This window comes from Actinia tenebrosa, unplaced genomic scaffold, assembly GCF_029948245.1.
Source record: "Actinia tenebrosa isolate PJP-AT-01 unplaced genomic scaffold, QUT_ActTen_1.0 PGA_scaffold3__52_contigs__length_22856419, whole genome shotgun sequence".
Classification (NCBI taxonomy): domain Eukaryota; kingdom Metazoa; phylum Cnidaria; class Anthozoa; order Actiniaria; family Actiniidae; genus Actinia; species Actinia tenebrosa.
The window spans coordinates 6,758,125-6,777,544 of NW_028292580.1; the positions used below are offsets into that span (position 1 = coordinate 6,758,125).

The 19,420-nt window shown below is 36.2% G+C and overlaps 1 protein-coding gene across 1 annotated transcript in view; it reads left to right on the forward strand.

The window, feature by feature from the left end:
• Window positions 1–19,420, forward strand: part of LOC116300688 (TNF receptor-associated factor 3-like) — a 28,077-nt gene that overhangs the window by 2,512 nt on the left and 6,145 nt on the right. The window contains exons 2-7 of the mRNA XM_089034830.1: window positions 12,403–12,559; window positions 14,140–14,298; window positions 15,387–15,539; window positions 15,789–16,076; window positions 17,487–17,855; window positions 18,458–18,826. Of these exons, the coding sequence (XP_088890956.1) occupies window positions 12,403–12,559; window positions 14,140–14,298; window positions 15,387–15,539; window positions 15,789–16,076; window positions 17,487–17,855; window positions 18,458–18,826 (1,495 nt within the window). The remainder of the gene's footprint in view (window positions 1–12,402; window positions 12,560–14,139; window positions 14,299–15,386; window positions 15,540–15,788; window positions 16,077–17,486; window positions 17,856–18,457; window positions 18,827–19,420) is intronic.

Genomic DNA, 19,420 nt, shown 5'->3' on the forward strand with positions numbered 1-19,420 from the left:
AATTTGTTGATTGGTCTTCCTGTGGTAGTGACGTATGCTGACGAATACGGTTATCCGCGAAAAATAGCGTGGGCTCAAGTAAATATCAAAGATGGCGGCATATATAATATTGACGGGGAATGCAACTTTTTCAAACTTTTCGACAATGCTACGTCAGGTTGCCAGGGCCACTTGGGTTGCCAGGGCCAGTTAATGAGCTAAATTATTGCTAATGTATGCGTCCAGGTCGACTCGGTCAATGGGTATTTCATCTATTTTCTCTTTGGTTTTACGAAACTTCAACAGTTTGTTCGCCGCAAGTTCACATCTTGGTGAATTTTGGGACTTCAAAGTGAAATTGATTAGCGATCTTTCAGGCTGATAATACTGTAGCTTCAAAAACTCTTCAAATCCACAATTTCGAAAACGAATTCATCACACAGCAGAAGGATAAGTTACTCTGATAACTCTGTAAGTTCTAGATACAATTTTCAAAAAGTATTTAGTGTAAATATGCAATTCCAGTAAATATTTGAATCCTTGAAAACGAAATAATTTAAATTGTTGATTGATCGACCTCGTACTTTTAGTGCTTCATTGTTTTTTTGTTTTGTTTTGTTTTGTTTTGTTTTGTTTTGCTTTTTTGTATTTACATCCTGTTCTTTGCCTTTATAGCTTTATACTAAGGCTGTTAATAATTGCCAGACGAATATCGTTTATACATGTATTAAAATCTATTTTTATAATTGTAATTAAAGTAATTTTTATTCGCCAAAAGACAAAGGCTTGCTGTTGCCTTTTACGCTAGAATAAAATCAAGTTTTTACGACTGACGAGACGATTACAATTCTATCATTAGTAACCAACACACGGAAATCCTTTTTACGGCCTCTTTATTTGCTTTGAAGGCAATAATTATTCCGTGTTTGGATTTTTTCGGTAGCAATGCCAAAAAATGAATGTAATTTGACTTCCTTTCTTTCTCTCCTCTTTTATAATTTCCTTCAATAAAAAAGTTTTGAAGGCCTGCATTTCATATGATATAAAACACACAAAATCCAATACTAACTGAAGAAAAAGCCTTTGTTTGACTGACCCGGACAAAACATCATTAAAAGAAAAAAAAGCAACAAAATTAAGAAAACAAATTGAAGACATTTTGGTTTCTGGTATGCAAATTTTTAAAATAAATTATCTTCCAGGCTGTTTTAATTGCTAACTTATGCTAATGCTAGGCTTTCACGATAAACAGCTGGCCAAAAACACCGTGATGAGTATGCTACAAAGTACGTTGGTAATTTCCTGATGCTGATTGACCGATACCCGGTCACATGATCATAGTTTCACTCCCCGTCATTTATATTTATCATCCGCCATATTGTTTACGTATGAGCCCGTGCTCCCTTGGTTGAAGCTCAAAACGCGTATGGTTCTTCAATAAAATCTTGTAGATTTTTCAGCGGTTTTTGAGCGCGCGCTCATCGTGGGCTCAATTCGAACGTTCAGAAGTAGGCAGCCACCTTAAAAACGCGTGATTGGTTCAAGGGAGCACGGCAGACATAAATTTGTTGATTGGTCTTCCTGTGGTAGTGACGTATGCTGACGAATACGGTTATCCACGAAAAATAGCGTGGGCTCAAGTAAATATCAAAGATGGCGGCATATATAATATTGTTTACGTATGAGCCCGCGCGACTTTTAAGTAACCGCATGCGCATCTATACCACAGGAGGACCAATCAACAAATTTATGTCTGCCGTGCTCCCTTGATTGGTTAATCCAATATATTAACTGAGGATGCGCAGTGTGGTTTTCCGCTGAATTTAGCGCATGCGGTCAGTTCAAAATGGCGGAAGAGAAAGAATTCTTGTCGAGCGCTATTTTTTCCCAAAATCGAAGTTTTTTACTAACATATCTGGATTAAATGCCGTAATTGATCAAGAAAACAAGTCAGATGAGTATCTTGATCTTATGTGAATGGTTAATTGAATTGTTTTTAGTCTTATTCGGCCAAAAACAAGTCATCGAAGTGTATGTATTTGAATAAAAAGACAGCGAAGAAATGCAATTATTGCGCCGTTATTCTAAGTCTTTTCCAAAGTTCTGACCTATAAATGCTGCTCGATTGTCAAGATAATAATGTAAATATAGTCGTGAGTGCTTTAAATTTGAAAATATGTAATCAAAACTATAGATGAGCATGCTTTACTCCGATTATTATGTTAAATCTGTTCAACTGGGTTGCTGTAATTTCGATATCCTGTGTTAGATTCCTAGATAATTCTTCCTTTTAGGTTTTTCTTGGCGAAAAAACAACAACGTACAATGGGAATATAATACTTATCATTCAACTAGTATGAAAGCAGACGCGAACCTTCCGTTGATAAAAGCATTTTTTCCTCAGAAAAAGTATAACTTTTTTCAGGAAAAGGGTTTTCATTATTCTCAATATTAGCAATTAATCAAATGCCACTTCATTTGTGCTTGCATGGCAATCTTACTTTTTTCATTTAATTTTGATATTTCTACAATATCAATTAAGAAGTTTTTAATATTTATGTTAAGTAGATATGGGAGAATCTCTATTGTAAAGTACTCAGTTTGATCTTCCTCATATCTTCAGCCAGTTTAGCTAGGATGTTTTTTCCTTTGACTTTAAACATTTGAGTCATACACAGGAGAATATTAAAACAACTACAAACAAAAAAGTTAGCTTTTAAAACTGTTTCCACTTAATGTTAGTGCTGCATTTATAGTCAAGCAGAAGTTGTCAAGGTTCTGAGTTTTATCAAAAACCTGTTATAATCAGGTACTCCTCTAGATAAGTATTGGTGAAACAACATTAAGAATGTTTGGCTTTATCACATCTGTGTTTAGTTTAGATATAATGAAATTCTTCATCAATTGTAATACTGACTAGAAAGCTCTTTCCATTTGGCATAATTTGCACTTGCTTTATTTTGGGTTCCTCCAAAATGCTAATTCCCTCCCAGTGGAGTAATGTTTCATGTATACATCATATTACTTGTTTTTGTTAGTGGATTCAATCACATGTTGTTGATTGTAAAGGTAAGTGATGTCAGCATTATATTTGCTTTGTGTATTGCATTAGTCAACTTTTATAGCAATCTAGATAGTTTTAATCATTAGTTTTGCCCTGTTTTTACCCACCCATATGGTGCACAAGGAGGTTCTAGTACACCTATAGTGGCCTGTTTTGTTTGTTATAGATCAAAAAAATTAGAATACATTTTCTCCTTTCTGAGAATTGAGAATTATGATATTACCAAAGTTAAAAACCAAAGTAGATAGATTTTCCATCTACCAAGATACAACTTTTTTGAATAGAGTAAAGGAATATACCATAAGTACCCTTATGATACACAATTGCAAATTTTAATTAAAAGGCCTTGGAAAAATTCCTGAATACAATGTTGGGGTTTTTCATGTTCTTTTTTTGCTAGCAGTTATTTTCTCCTCACATTGCTTCATAAATATATACCCCATCTTTCAATTTTCAACTGTTTTGATACACTAAAGTGTATTTATTAAAATTAATGATGACCACTTTCAGCATATAATTTTTCTATATACATTTATTGAAACAATTCCTTCTGTCTAACACCCTCAAGATGCAGAGAGCTAGGTTAAAGCTATAGTAGAATAACCCAGCACCCACTTGTGAAAAGATGATACAAAAAGGGCTGAAATAGTTTCATATTGAAAAGCTTGTGCCAGTGAAAAGTTTTATTATGAAAATTGGTAAACCTAAACCTAGTTTTTGAATCAACAAGATTGGCAGAACCAGGAAAAAATGTCAAAATGTTTTCTGACATTTCAGATCTAGTATGTCACTCAAAAATGATTCAATGAAACAAACTTTAGATTTAAAAAAAAAACAGAACAAAAAAGTCAGTTTTGAAATTTTGCAGAAAAATATGAAGCCTATTCAGTACAAACTAAAAGACAATCTTCCAATATCTTTGCCGAGTTTGTGGTAAATACCCTTTAACTAAAGACTTGAACTTGGGTAGGTCGAGGATCAGACATAAAAATGATTTCCAAAGTAAAAGAAGATATTTATCCTTCGTATCACAACATTTCATCATTGACTAAAGCTTTTATCCTTGGTCTCAGCGTTCCTCTAAACAAGCTCTTCGAAACAGGTGTCTCCTTGTCCACGAGTGCGTTTTATCACCAAGAACTTTATTTTTCAAGTACTAATAAAAGTTCTACATCTGAAGAATTCCAATGAAATAAATTATGTTAAAATCCAATATAGATTACAATTGTCCCAGTTGAGCAAGAAATAGTTGATTGTACTATTAATATGTCTAACTTCGAATATTTTATTACTTTGAAAGGGAAAATCTAGTACGGCCGAACTTCAAATACAATGGCCATTTGCATTTACTTACAACAGATATTAATGAGTAAAAATATCAAAATTTTAAGCTTATCTCTGTTGATCTGACCTTATTTTTGACTAAAACGTAAACATGACCTACATCAATTTGTTTCACAATTGTCGACTTTTGTACCAAAAAGTAATTTAGCGCATCTCGATAACCATCAGGTTGACCTCATTCTAAACATCACTGCCACCTTCTAAGTACTTTTTAAATTACACTATGACTGATCAATTAGATATTTTGGTTGCCAGTAAGCTGTAAAAATTTTTCAAAGTGGCTGCTTTTTGAAGCACGAATACTGCTATAGCGTCCGCCAATTTGTTTTTGGGATTTTCGCGCATGCGCACGCGTTTTTAAGCCGTGTCAGCCACCAATGTTTTGGTTTGGGTTGAATGTATGACGTCATACGTTACTCGTGCCAGTCTTCTTGAGCCGAATTCTTGTAGATTTGTCGACCTGAAACGGGATTGACTCAATTATTTTAAGGCGTTTTAAATATTCGAAAAATGTCTTTCTTTCTCGCGAATAAAGAACATTTTTTTGGGAAAACATAAATTCTAAGGAGCTTGATGTCAACAAGAGAATATGAAGTAAGAGAGCATATCCCTGTGACCCATGAAAGTTTCTTGAAAATCTAGTCTGAGCTATTTTAGCATGCGAATCTTGATTGGTTAGAGTTGTAGTGATGTCATAGACAGAAGAGATCGGCAGTGACAAAGCAAGCTTCACGCAGTTGACAAACCAAACTTTATTTAATTTGACGAGAAAATGTGTTTAGAGGAATTCCTTGAGAAATTCTGAAAGGTTTTTGAAAGAATCCATAAACAGCATATGTAAAAAATAATCAGCTGAGACAACATCATTCAAGTTATAGATGAGACTGTAAGTTATTCCACAATTCTCCACCTAAACTGAAATACAGTTAATATTGCTGCATCCCAAGAACACGTACTTCTGACCTGAACTTCAGTGTTTTCAAAATGACAAGTTATCTAATGGACATCTAAAATGAAGGTAGATTGGACTCGTTTACGAAAGAGCCGGATTTTCGATGAACAAACTTGTTGAATTCACTGAGTCAAGAGTTTAAAAAACTTTAAACTTGAGAGAAAATTTAGCATTTACTGTTGGAATCAGTTGTTTACCAGTAAAAAGAAGAGATTTTAAGATAGCTGAAAACAGTCAAGCTGCTCGATAGAAGGATTAAACATAAAGGCACAAATACGCCGAACTGAGAGCATCTGGCAGAAAAATCGCAAGTACAATGCCCTTCAATCAAGTAAAAATAATCTCTTTTTTATTAGTTTGAATCCTAAAATACTAAGTTTGATTCACTTTTTGTACTTCGCCGATATTGTGATTGTATTTCTATTGTCTGTTTGGGACTTTAGAAGATGAAAAGTTATGAAAAAAATACCTGAACATTGAGGCGGAGCGAAAATTCATGGTGCAAAATTAAAAGAAAGTTCTAGTTTTAATAGTCAAATTTTTTCATTAATTCGCCTTTACCCAATGGGCAATGTCTTTTGCATAAACTGACACACCGTATTTTGGCAAGCTAAACATATTTAATAATTGTGAAAAATCACTTCAGTGCCTCTTGTAGTTTTTTCCTCTGTGAAAACAGAAAATTTTCTTCGGCACATTTCGGTGCAAATAGTTTTTCTGATTCGTGTGTGAAACAAAATACTGGCCTTGTTCATCGTCTTCTTAATTAACATTGAGCAGCAATAAGGGATCGCATGTTAAAAATAGCTCAGGCTTGCGCGCGAAGCTAAAAATAGATTTTCAAGAAACTTTCATGGTTACAGACCCATGTATGGGAGATGTGCTCTCTTACTTAATATTCTCTTGATGTCAATTATTTCACCGCTCATCTTGGTTGGTACCGAGTATGGCTTTATCAAAGGGATACAAGACGCGGAAGACATCCGTATTACCAGACTTCGCATCAGTAAATTTTGCTTCAAAACTTCGTTCAAGATTCAGATGTCCAGTGTGTAAAAACCCTCGGAAAGAACCTGTACAGACTGAATGTGGGCATCGAATGTGTAGTGAATGTCTTCAACAAATATTGAGGTAAACATGCATTAGCTTTAACGTTTACGGCCAAGTAGACGAGCTGATCAAATTTTAATTCTCCTTACCCTGTACTTCGTAAATATGCGGGTGACATTTCCGTAATAAAGAAAGTGCTTTACAGCGGTTTTTATTTCTAAGAAAGTGCTTCGTTGCCGTTTTGTGTGATTAAAAAAGTGCTTAACTGCACATTCCTAAATGGCTCAGTTCAACATGCACTGGAAACATCTATCGATTTGAGATGTTGGAAATATGTTGGAAATAAGTTGGAAGTGTGACTTCCAACCTTTTGGACAGATCCATGGTATGGAAATTTGTTGAAAATATCAGGTTGGGAATATCATGGAAATATGTTGGAAGTTAATTAGTTAGTGATGATGCGTGCATGTTGGAAATTTGTTGGAACTTTGTTGGAAGTGAATGTTGGAAATATGTTGGAAGTGATTCGGGTACAAATCAAACATAACTCCTTTAAATTCTTCACAAACACTGAGTTGCTCGTGTGGTTGGCGATCCTAGTTACGCGTCTCAAGCTAAAGGTTTGGCCATAAACAAAGACAAAACAGAACGGCCAAAACCATTTGCTCAAGACAAAAATAGAAACTCAGTGAAGATATCGGATTCAAGATATTTCGATCTGAAACGGCCTGGACGGCAGACATCCTTCATTGAACGCATACTTTCAGTCACGTCTTTATCAGAATATTTATGAGTTTTAAGTCTATGTCCTTCAAGTTGAGGATTAAAAACTGCATTAAAGATCCATGCTGGCATGGCATAAGAGTATGTAGAACTCAATTTATACATAGTTCGTTAACGACCACTATGCGCGCAAACTTAAATAACGCGCTTGCTTTATAGTATAACACAAACAAAGTATACATTTTCTGAAAGCTGAGTAAACATAGTTTATGAAGACATCTTCAAAATATGATTTTTTCAATTGTTGTTCACATTATTGTCCTCCAAGCGAAATTTGACCATGCCTCAGTGAAAACGTTAACGGACACGTACATTTTAAGCTATGTTTGCGAAAAATGTCTTAATATTCTCAGGAGAAAATAAGCTCCAAAAGACTGTCCCAGATTTTTGATATCTGTTTTATGTCTCTCGTTATTTTTGATCAAAGTTTGGCGATTGCTTTTGGAGTGTTGTTTAGAGTAAAAAGCGTCATAACTTTGGAAAGAAATTAAATTTCAAAAATCGGAGATAATATTTTTTGGATCATGAGTTACTTTTTAAACTCTCCAAATTTTAGAAAAATCGAATGAAATCCAAGGGCCTTTTAGCTTTTTGAAGTTGAGGTTTTAGCGACAAAAATAAAATAAAATTAAATTAAATTAAAAAAAAGAAAAAAGAAAAAGAAAAAAATGCATTTCTTTGTTTGGAGCCGGAAGCTGCAGGAGCCACGATGGTGTTGGTCAAAACACCTTAAGCCTTCCATTTTTTCATCACTTGTCAAATTGCACAAAAAGCACAAAGGAACATTTGGACTCAACGTTATTGCAAGCGATTTCCGGTCTTGATAAAGTCACGATTTCGATTCGTCTCAAAATTTTGTTTTTTTCAATCAAAAATTGCAAGAAGTTTCACAAACATATGAAAGACAAAAATTTAAAGTTACGAAATTTCAAACAAAACATTTTCGAGCAAATCGTCATTTTTCGTATCCTAATACCTTAATGCAAGTGCTAATGTCTAAAGGCAGTGCTAGTTTGTTAGTAAACAAGAAGGAAGGGCTTTAATGTTCGTGAATACTTTGATAATTATAGCGCACATAGACTTTGACTGGGATAATCTGTATGCTGTACGTCTGTTGTGAATTGTAGTATAATAGCACTATCAGATTGAAGCCAGTTACAAGTTTTACTGAGACCATAACACAAGGTGCAGAGAATTGCCACTTTCCGTTGTTTGTTTGTCTGTACGCTGTTCTGAATCTCGTTCGACTGTCATTGCGCAGTCAATATTGTGTCAACACCAGCAGAAATACATTATATATTCCTATTAATATTCTGAACAGTCATGTATGACAGTGTGACGTCACATAGCAACCAAATCTTGGCGCGACGCTTCTACCAAAATGTCACAATACAATTGTAATTTTTAAAGGCGGGAATCTTGAAACGAAAAGCGGTCAAAACAAAGATTTAAAAGTTTATTCATAAGCGTAGTAAGCATAATAATTACTCATTAACTTATCAAGTCAAGAGAATATTAAGTATATCAATACTTTTTTTTATCATATCAACGATCTAAAACTCTGAAAAGATAAATAATACTGGCCTTTCGTTTTCTCGCCATTTTTTTTTCCCGGCAAGAAAAGTTGTCGCGTAGTTAGAAAAATCTTTTCTCTTCTTTCCCTTCATTTTATAAACCCAAACAAGGACGTTTCACTACTAAGCTGTTGAGCTTTTAACTAAGCTAAAGTACTTTTTCCCTTGCTTTTCCATTGTGCTCATCAATCCTTTTAAGTGTCAAAATTTACTCAGTAACTCGTTTATCGTATTAGAGAATTGTGAGGAGATGCTTGTCAAAAACGTTGAAAATGGCTTCTAGAATAATGATTTTTACTTCCAAAAAGGTACCAACTATCTATGAGTGCTAAGTGACAGAAGGGAGATAATAATCCTAAATTTCGACTGTCATTTTGGCTTTCTTTTTTACATTTCATTTTTTTTACGAAGAAACCACCGAACCCCCTGGGATATAATAAACGATCGGTCCCTTATGAAAAGCTGTATACAGTATGTTCATGTAAAATGTTGTCTTTTCCCCATGTCCTTTTATTTGCTTGACTTCTTATCCAGGTAAATGTAGTAATAGTTTATGGTTGAATCATCTATTTTAGTAATATTTGTGAATCATCTATTTTGTATGAATGATGTTTGTCTTTGTTGCTCAGTTGTTTTCATCTCTGAGTGGGAGCCCTGACATAACACTCTGGTCCTAATATAACGACTTGTGCAGCAATCCTAGAGATTATAAAAACATTATGCATCACAGGAAAATTTCAGTGACATTGATACTTAGAAATCACTCGAATTATGAAAAACAACCACAACAACTTTCGAATATACTTTCCTTTCCTATTTATTAAACTTCATATATTTAATCGCGAAACATATCAGTTTAACATTTGAGTTCTAAAAAGAACCAAAATCAAATATGAGCTTGCCCAACCTGGAATATAAGATCATATTTCATGGATTAAAATCATTTTAGGATAGGAATAGGAAAGTACAATGGGGATAATACAATTTTACTGTACTACTTTTGTTTGATTAGAATAAGGTGGCAAAATATTATCTAACGATACTCTTTGGTAGTTTATGTTATTTATATAAAAAGTTAATTTTAAGTTTGATGAGTTTCGATTTTTTGATTCACTCTTATCAAGTTAATTATTCACATACAGTCGTTTGCAACTAAGTAGAACACCAGACACTAATGAAACATGTTCTAACTGGCGGCCGAAACGTTGAAGTTATAGTCGACCGGAACGTACGAGGTTTGGCGCCAAAGTGCCAGCCTGATGGCAACGTTTGTTCAAATACGTGTGTACGTTGATCTGTTGGCGTTGGTCATGGATTCCTTCGAAAGAGTAGACATAAGGGAGTTTCTAGAAGAGATCGATCCTGATCTCCTTCAGTATTCTTCACATTTTCGAAAAAAAAAGGCTTTACTTCAAACAAAAGCATGAAGTACTGGAGAGAAAACCATTTTGATTCTTTCGAGATTGAAGTACCCTGAGAAAAAAACAAAAAAACAAAACAAAAAAACAAAAAAAACAAAACAAAAACAAAAAAAGCAACTTGTCATCGCTTATCACCACCGCAAGCACAGCAGTGGCGCAGCTCAACGGGGTCGAACTGAAAGCATGTGAAGGCGCCTCTGGCAGCCACTATACAGTCCATGTATGACCCCGGAGCACAGCTCTAAACAGTTTGAATTAGTTAGGTTGATTTGAGAGGATGGAGGAAAAACCGGTGGACCGGAAAAACCCTCGAAGTAAGAAAGAGAACCAACCAACCCAGCTCGCATGGGGTGACTAGGATTCGAACCCCGGATCTCAGAGGTGAGAGGCGAGCGTTTTACCACCACGCATTACCCTGAAGGAATTTGCGCGCCCAACCGTCCAACGAATCATTACGAAACATACACGTTCCGGTTGACTATATTCAACGTTTCGGCCGCCAGTTAGAACATCTTTTAGTGTCTGGTGTTCACGCTTAGTTGCAAACGACTGTATTTACCTTTTGCAAGTCTTCCTTGTTGACTTATGATTTGTGCAAAACATGGTGTCAAACCCAAAGAAACGTTTTTCAAACTTCAAACAGATTGATGAGCAGTTGAGCAAAAGGTATCTTCACGAAACTCAGCAAATACAAAGATGAATATCTAGGTTCCTTAACCTCCTTTTTTAAAGCCATAGATCAAATCTTTAAATCATCAAGGTCTTAAAAAATTCTTGTGTGTCGTATTTTTTCGAGTGGCTCTTGGAAAGGTACTTCGCAAAGAATAATTCAATAACTAAATATCTTTTTCGTTAAAAGCATCAAAGTAAGTGAAAAAACATTTTCGAAGGACTCCTTTACCCATATGACTGGTTCATAGAGAAATATCTTTGAGATTTTTGGGGGAAAACGGGAAGATAACCACGAGCGTTTACTCTTCCCTCTTGGCCGCCATTGTGAAATCGCTGAACCGCGGCGTGACGTCATACTGTCATACTTGACTCATTCATTGTTTACCTTGGAGACGTCTCCTCCCTCCTGCATCAAATGAAATAAAAGTTCATTCTTACGTTGAGATAGCTGTTTTATCTCATCTTCTATTTCTTCTAATAGTCCTTGGATTAGCATGAAGTGTTCTGTATATATACATATATATAATGTGAAATATAATGTGTATCTTATATGGCTTTATTTAGTTTTATTGTTTAAACAGCACTAGTATTCCTGCCTTTTTCATTATACTTTCATCTTTTTGTATCTGTACCTTTTACAGTAAAATAAACAATGGTTTCGAGTGGCATGCCATGAAATAATATCATAAAAGTCACTTGTATTTTTTTAGTTTGCACACGCAAGAGACCAGTGGGATATATTTTTTACAGTGCCATGAAAAAGCATTGTAAAACTATTTTATCCTGCGACATTGAAAATCCACTTAGGCTAACTGCAATGGCTGATTTGAAGAAACAGAGGAATACCATTAAACATACAACATCCTTCCTGTATTCTGATATCTTATAGTCCCCTTCACATTTCCCAGTGCCATCTTGGAAGGTAACCATATACCTTTGCATTGAAGTGAGAACAGTGGTGGCCTTGCAATAATAGACCTTTTTTTAACACCTTGGAAAATTATTTACATGTCTTTATCATGCAAGGTCACTGCCATTCTAACTTCAATGCATAGGTATGGCCATCAAGATGGCATAGGGAGACTATTGGGGCTGTATTTTCAATGATCTGGGATATTTCAACAAATTTTATGATGATCGTTTGGTTTCGCGATAAACCTTGAGATCAATTTTTCCCTTTAACACTTTATTTTCTTCGCACTTGGTGTCGAACGTACAATTCACGATGAACTCTGAACACACACTTACACACACCTAGCCTTGGTAAACTACTGCAACTTCTTATATAGTCTTTTACAATCTTTCTAGAATGTTCTACATTACATCATATAATTTTCCAGAAATTACTATAAACAATCTATATATATAATATAAATAGACATTTTGTAATCACTTCTAACTTACTAGAATTTTCTATAACAAAGACTAATCAAGAATGTCCTGGAAAATCTAGAATATTCTATAAAACGTGCTTATTGTCATTTCTTCTGTCCATCGTTATTTAGAACCCCAGAAACTGTCAGTTTAAATTTTTCATTTTTCACGTTTTTTTGTATCCTCTAGAAATCCAAATCCTCATTGTCCTTTAGATAAACAGCCACTCTCTGAAAGACAAGTATTCAATGATGTCTGCTGCAAGCGTGAGGTTCTTGGGCTCATTTGTTTCTGCATGAATCACAAGCATGGATGTGGATGGAAAAAGGAACTGATGCACTTAGAAGTAAGAATCTAGCTAATTTCTGGTAATATATGGTAACATGAGTAGGTTTTGGCCTTTGACAGAAAAAGACACAGTAAAAAGCATACATGTCAAAGACTTGACCAGTGCACAAAAGCTAATACTATCACTTGGGTTTTGGAGCTCTGACATTTACATTACACATGGATGTGAATAACTGTGGACCAAGTAATACTGTGAAAAGGAGTATCACTGAAAAATAATGTACATTATATATATATACATGTGTTGATATCAAAGACAGTATTGTCAAGCAACGCCAAATCATCATTGGGAAACATCAGTGTTCATATGACAGCTAACCGGCCAACATCATAAACTGTAGTGGTTGGTAGTTGTAAAAATGAAACTCTTAAAAGTAAGATTAACAGGAAAAATCCACGGGTAAGGGCCTGAAAATTAAGAACCTGTTAGCCTCAAATTTGTCATTTATACCCCCTTTAAACAAGAACCTATTTAGCCTAGAAAATAAAGAACAGGTTTTTATTTTCAAAAAATCATCATTGAGTGATGCAGAGCTGGGTAAGAATCCTGTTTGGAAAAACAGGTTCTTGCCATTGCTGTGCAGATAAATCAATTAATGTAATGAAAATATAAAGTGAAGGAAGGTTGATATTAATTGTATTGCATTATGTCAGCAATAAGTCAGCATGTGAAATATAATGTACAGTAATCTACAGTGTGAGTACATGAGTACATTTATTTGTTTTTACACAGAAATAAGAACCTATTTAAGAACCTAGATAGCCTAAAATTGTGTTAACTACCATTTAAACAAGAACCTGTTGAGGCTAACTCTAAAAAATGTAGGTTCTTACTCGCGGGTTTTTACTGTATTTGCATCCCAAAACAGTCAGAATACGTTTCTGGATCAACACTCAGGGTCACTCTATAATATTATTACCTGGTTATTATGTTTTAATGTTATACGGATAAGGACTTTGATGACATGGCCTTGTCTCATGCCTCTTACTTTATCTGAGATACATAAAGAGGCATGCTTTAGTTACAGAACCTGCTGGACTGTGGTAGATCCTATTGGATTAAGGAAGAGTTTTTGGGGTTATCCTGGTCCCGCCTCCAATTATAATAATGTTAATGTGCTACCCTTCCCTTGAGAATAATAGTGTAAAAAATGTTGGCCGCCATGTTGGATGATATGGCATAAGAAACCAAAATTAAATCTATGCCATCCAAGGGCGGATCCAGGGGGAGGGTCGGGGGTGGTCGCGACCCCCCTGTCATTCCTGAGGTCAAATGGGCTTCCTGTGGTAAAAATGCGACTGGGATTCCTTTTCGCACAAAATTTACCCCTAAGACCCCCCCTTCAAAAAGCCCTGGATCCGCCCTTGCCATCGGCTTTGACTTGTCATACACCTCAAAAGCTGGGCTGAACTAAGTCAGGCCACGGCCAGTCGATTTTGTTTTAGCTCGTTAGATTTTGCGAAGAGAAAGACAAGAGAATCAAGAGCACACTGATTTAAGCAAAGGCTGCATTTCTATAGGTTCATACCAACTGCTAAATTATTATGTTTTCTTGTGTTTTATTATCTTATTTCCAGGAGCACTTACGTCATTGCGAATATCGAGAAGTTCCTTGCCCGAATCAAGGATGCAAAGAAATGATTCCAATGAAAAAACTTGATCATCACGTGGAAGAATCTTGTCTTTATAAACCATGTCAACACTGTGGGGAACATGTACCTGAAGTCCAGATGGAGGTCAGAGTGCGATTTTTTTTCTTATAGTTTGTTTTCTTTCTAACTGATCCTTGAAAGACGTAACTTTCTCAGACGAGAGAACACTGATCACAAAAAGTGATAGCTAGATCAGTCTCCCAAAGCGATGGCTATGATTAATATGTCGACTAGTAGTAAGATGGATATAAATGCTAGTATTCCGAACTAATGTGATGAAAAATGTTTGCGCTCTTTGTTCGTGTTACTGTAAACTTGAACTCTTGTTTTATTTATATGCATATATAGAGAGTGAACAGTACAGTAAGGGATATAAATAACAAAAGAGAAAGGATGTTTAAGTTTGTGTGACTGTTAAAGTAGTAAGCACCGTTTCGAGTCGAACTTCAGGTCAAACGCACTGACATATATTTTGATGTGCATATAAACTACTAAATACTAACAGCTGTGCAAATGGTTTGACCACAGGTAGCCCAAGCTTGGTTTCTGTGGTGTCCTGTTATAAGGAAATGTATGGAGATACATCAAAAATTTCAATAAAATCTTTGAAACGTGTAACAAAGCCTCGAAATTTTACCCGATCATTGCGAAATAGCACTTCTTTCGCTCTGCGTGGTTATTTTTTGAATGTAGCCCATTTTAAGGATTTTTTTCCTTACTGGTGGGGGAAAAAATCTTAAAACGGGCTAAATTCAAAAAATAACCACGCAGAGCGAAAGAAGTGCTATTTCGCAATGATCGGGTAAAATTTCGAGGCTTTATTTCACGTTTAGATGATTTTATTGAAATTTTTGATGAATCCCCATACATTTCCTTATAACAGGAAACCACAGAAACCAAGCTTGGGCTACCTGTGGTTTGACTCGAAGATGTTATATTTGAACTGTAACAACTGTAATTGGCTGAGTGCATGGTGTTGGTGTGAGGACGTGTGTTTGTTCTGTCTGAACGACGACCGGTCCGACAACCTGAATGGTAGACGACGGGTAGTCATCTTCAGAGTACAGTCAAGTGCATGAGTGACGAAAAATAAGTCTACTGTAGCTGAACATCGAAATCGTGAAGCAGGGATACCCTATGATACACTAACCCTGTGTTCTCCCATCTTTTAGGCTCATCTGCGTAAATGTGAAAAGGTCCCTATTACTTGTCAGTATTGTGGAATGAGTGGTATTTTGCGTGAGCTTCAAAACGATCATATCGAAAACCACTGTGAAGCAGCAGAAAAACCCTGCAAATTCAAAGATGTTGGGTGTCTCTTCAAGGTATGACCACACAAGAGTCAAATGCACAGACTATTGTAGAAGATCAATCTGTTACTCAATGAGAACGTGACAATTGCCAAAATAACCGACATCATATTTTTTAATTTATTGCATACGTTTAATCATGGCGTGTAGAATTTGGAACGAGGCATGCATGGGGATGTTTTAGAACTACGAAAACCCCGTGCGGAGGATTTTTTACCCATTTGTAATACATGTTAACAAAATGGATGTTTAAACGTCATTTAGGGTAAATTAGAAGACCTTAATGAGCACTACGATTGCCAGAAGGACGAGCATCTCAAACTGACAGTTCAATCTATGTACTCATCAAAGAAACTGCAAGAGGAATTGAGCCAAAAAGTGGATAAAGCTAAAGAGAAGACTGAAAAACTGGAAAAAGAATTGTCTGAGCACCGAGAATCGTTGGCTGCAAACGCACAGAACTTGAGATCTTACCAGGCTAGACTGAGTAAAGCTGAGAATGGTGTTTCTGAAAACAAATCTGCTATTGCACAGATCAGAGAACGCATAGAGGTAGGCTGATCCAATAGACCTCAAGCATAATGTATCATACCTACACTTCCCGAATCCTTTTCGGTAGCTTTCTTGTGTTGCTGACTTTCATTGTTGTGTTGGTCTTATCAAAGAAGTTTTTACATTTGAATACGAAAAAAATATTTTGAAAAGGATTGTGGTAGTATAAAACATCATTTGGGTTAGGGTCTTTTCTCCTAGTTTATAAATAACCCGTTTATGAATCCAACTTGCTATAGATTTTAGACCCGCAGCCGGAATGGTCCGCGAGTCCCCAGTAGCCCAAAAGACCGAAGGTCGAATAGACATCTTTAGCTATCGCGTAATTTTTCCCCATTTCAGACCACGTGTCATTCTCTTGAGAATAAGATTCTTTGTTTGAGTTGTATCCATATTCATGTGTCTTCTCATGCAAAACCGTTAAGCAAAGAACTGATACTCTAGAAAAGGGAAAACAAGCTAAAGGGGTCTATGGGCTATTGACTATTAACTAAGATATTGAGGGCGAGGGCAGTCATGTCTTATACTGTCGAATTCATACGGATCGTCAGTGTGACTCACAATCCGTGCGATTAGTGAAAGTCATTGATCATTTATTATTACTGATCATACATAAGTCTGAATTATTAATACTCCTAATAAAGCGCACTTTCTTCACATCAAAATAGTCGAAGTGTGCTTTCATGGGGTACACACTTTCCGTACGATCCGTTCGATTTGTACGATTCCTAAAACGTTCGTGAAACTATAAGTATGGTATTCACGGTGTTGGAAAACCCTTCATATATCTGGAAAATAGACGAGTTCAGTCGAAGAAACCTCGGGGGGATCATAGGAAATACATCATCCATATATAGCCCCCCACTCTATGTTGGTCCCTATCAATACAAGGTCAAAATCATCGATTAAATATCTATTTTTCGCTATTGTTTAAAATATAGATTATTTCAAGGGGAAGGCGTGCGTACGGTATATGCGCACGAGTTGGTGACGTATAGGAAATCGAACGAGTGAGCATAGCAAGAACGAGTAAGATTTCAGATACCGACCAAAAAGTGCGAAAATGCCATACAAGTCCCCCATACAAGTCATGTCATGTCATGTCATGTCATGTCATGTCATGTCATGTCATGTCATGTCATTTCATGTCATTTCATTTCGTTTCGTTTCGTTTCGTTTCGATTTCATTTCAATTCAATTCATTTCATTTGATAAATAAATAAGTAATTACTTAAATAATCAATTAAATAAATAATTCAATAAATAATTAAATAATGATAATATATAAGCTATATGAGTTAAAACGACTGCTTTTAAGAAATTATCAATTGATATCGTCAAAAGCAAAGGTAAGAAATGATTACAAATGAATAAATATTTGACAGTATGCTTTCCACTTCCTTGCTACAGGATGCAGCTTCATCCAAAGGCGGTAAAACATGCGAGGTTTCCCTGCTGTTAGAGGAATTTCGCTCTGCTTTGGCAGATCAAGAAGAAAAACTGCGTTCGTTTGAACGCGAGTTGTCACGTGGCGTAGGGGGAGGAGGACTCCGATCCTTTAGCAGCAGCTCCCTGACTCTTGACAGGAGGTTGGACAGAAATGAACACCAGTTGGCTTTACATGACATTCAGCTAGCCGAACACGACCTTAAGATCCAGATGCTCGAGGCTGCTTCATACGATGGTACATACATTTGGAAAATAGACGAGTTCAGTCGCAGGAACCTCCATCCTTCCATATATGTTCCGCCCCTCTATAATGGTCGCTATCAATACGAGGTCATTACATATAAAATCATCGATTAAATATCTATTTTTCGCTATTGTTAAAAATATAGACTACTTCATGGGGAAGGCGTTTTTACGGTATATTCACACGAGTTGGTGACGTATAGGAAATCGAACGAGTGAGCATAGCAAGAACGAGTAAGATTTCAGATACCAACCAAAAAGTGCGAAAATGCCGTACAAGTCCCCCGCCCCCTCCTCTCCCCAATTATGAAGTTTTTTGAATATTTCATACATGCTGAGATTTTCTCGTGTTTTGTTTCGTTTTGTTTCATTTCATTTCATTTCATTTCGTTTCGTTTCGTTTCGTTTCGTTTCGTTTCGTTTCGTTTCGTTTCGTTTCGTTTCGTTTCGTTTCGTTTCGTTTCGTTTCGTTTCGTTTCGTTTCGTTTCGTTTCGTTTCGTTTCGTTTCGTTTCGTTTCGTTTCGTTTGATAAATAAATAAATAATTCAATAATGATAATATATAAGCTATATGATTTTAAAACGACTGCTTTTAAGAAATTATCAATTGATATCGTCAAAAGCAAAGGTAAGAAATGATTACAAATGAATAAATATTTGACAGTATGCTTTCCACTTCCTTGCTACAGGATGCAGCTTCATCCAAAGGCGGTAAAACATGCGAGGTTTCCCTGCTGTTAGAGGAATTTCGCTCTGCTTTGGCAGATCAAGAAGAAAAACTGCGTTCGTTTGAACGCGAGTTGTCACGTGGCGTAGGGGGAGGAGGACTCCGATCCTTTAGCAGCAGCTCCCTGACTCTTGACAGGAGGTCGGACAGAAATGAACACCAGTTGGCTTTACATGACATTCAGCTAGCCGAACACGACCTTAAGATCCAGATGCTCGAGGCTGCTTCATACGATGGTACATACATTTGGAAAATAGACGAGTTCAGTCGCAGGAACCTCCATCCTTCCATATATGTTCCGCCCCTCTATAATGGTCGCTATCAATACGAGGTCATTACATATAAAATCATCGATTAAATATCTATTTTTCGCTATTGTTAAAAATATAGACTACTTCATGGGGAAGGCGTTTTTACGGTATATTCACACGAGTTGGTGACGTATAGGAAATCGAACGAGTGAGCATAAGAACGAGCTCGGCTCGGCTCGGCTCGGCTCGGCTCGGCTCGGCTCGGCTCGGCTCGGCTCGGCTCGGCTCGGCTCGGCTTGGTTTGGTTTGGTTTGGTTTGGTTCGGTTTGGTTCGATTCGATTTTATTCATGATCAGCACCTTCAATTTAGCTCAATAAGCCTGAAGCGAGATGACGTTTTATCCCCGACTCTATACCATAATAGTTTTTTAAATTCTTTCATATTAAAATTTTTGATTCCTTAGAGAATACAGGAACAATAGTCATAATTGAAGAACAAAAGCAGTGTGAAAAGGATTATGGTCTAGAGACGGGGGTAAAACGTCATCTTTCTTCAGGCTTATTGCGTACAGTAGAAATTTAAAAGCAACTTAATCTTGCTATTAACATTTTTAACGGTTGGCTCGAAGGCGTTTTCTGGGCGCTGCATTTCCATTTGAAATCGCAACGTTGAA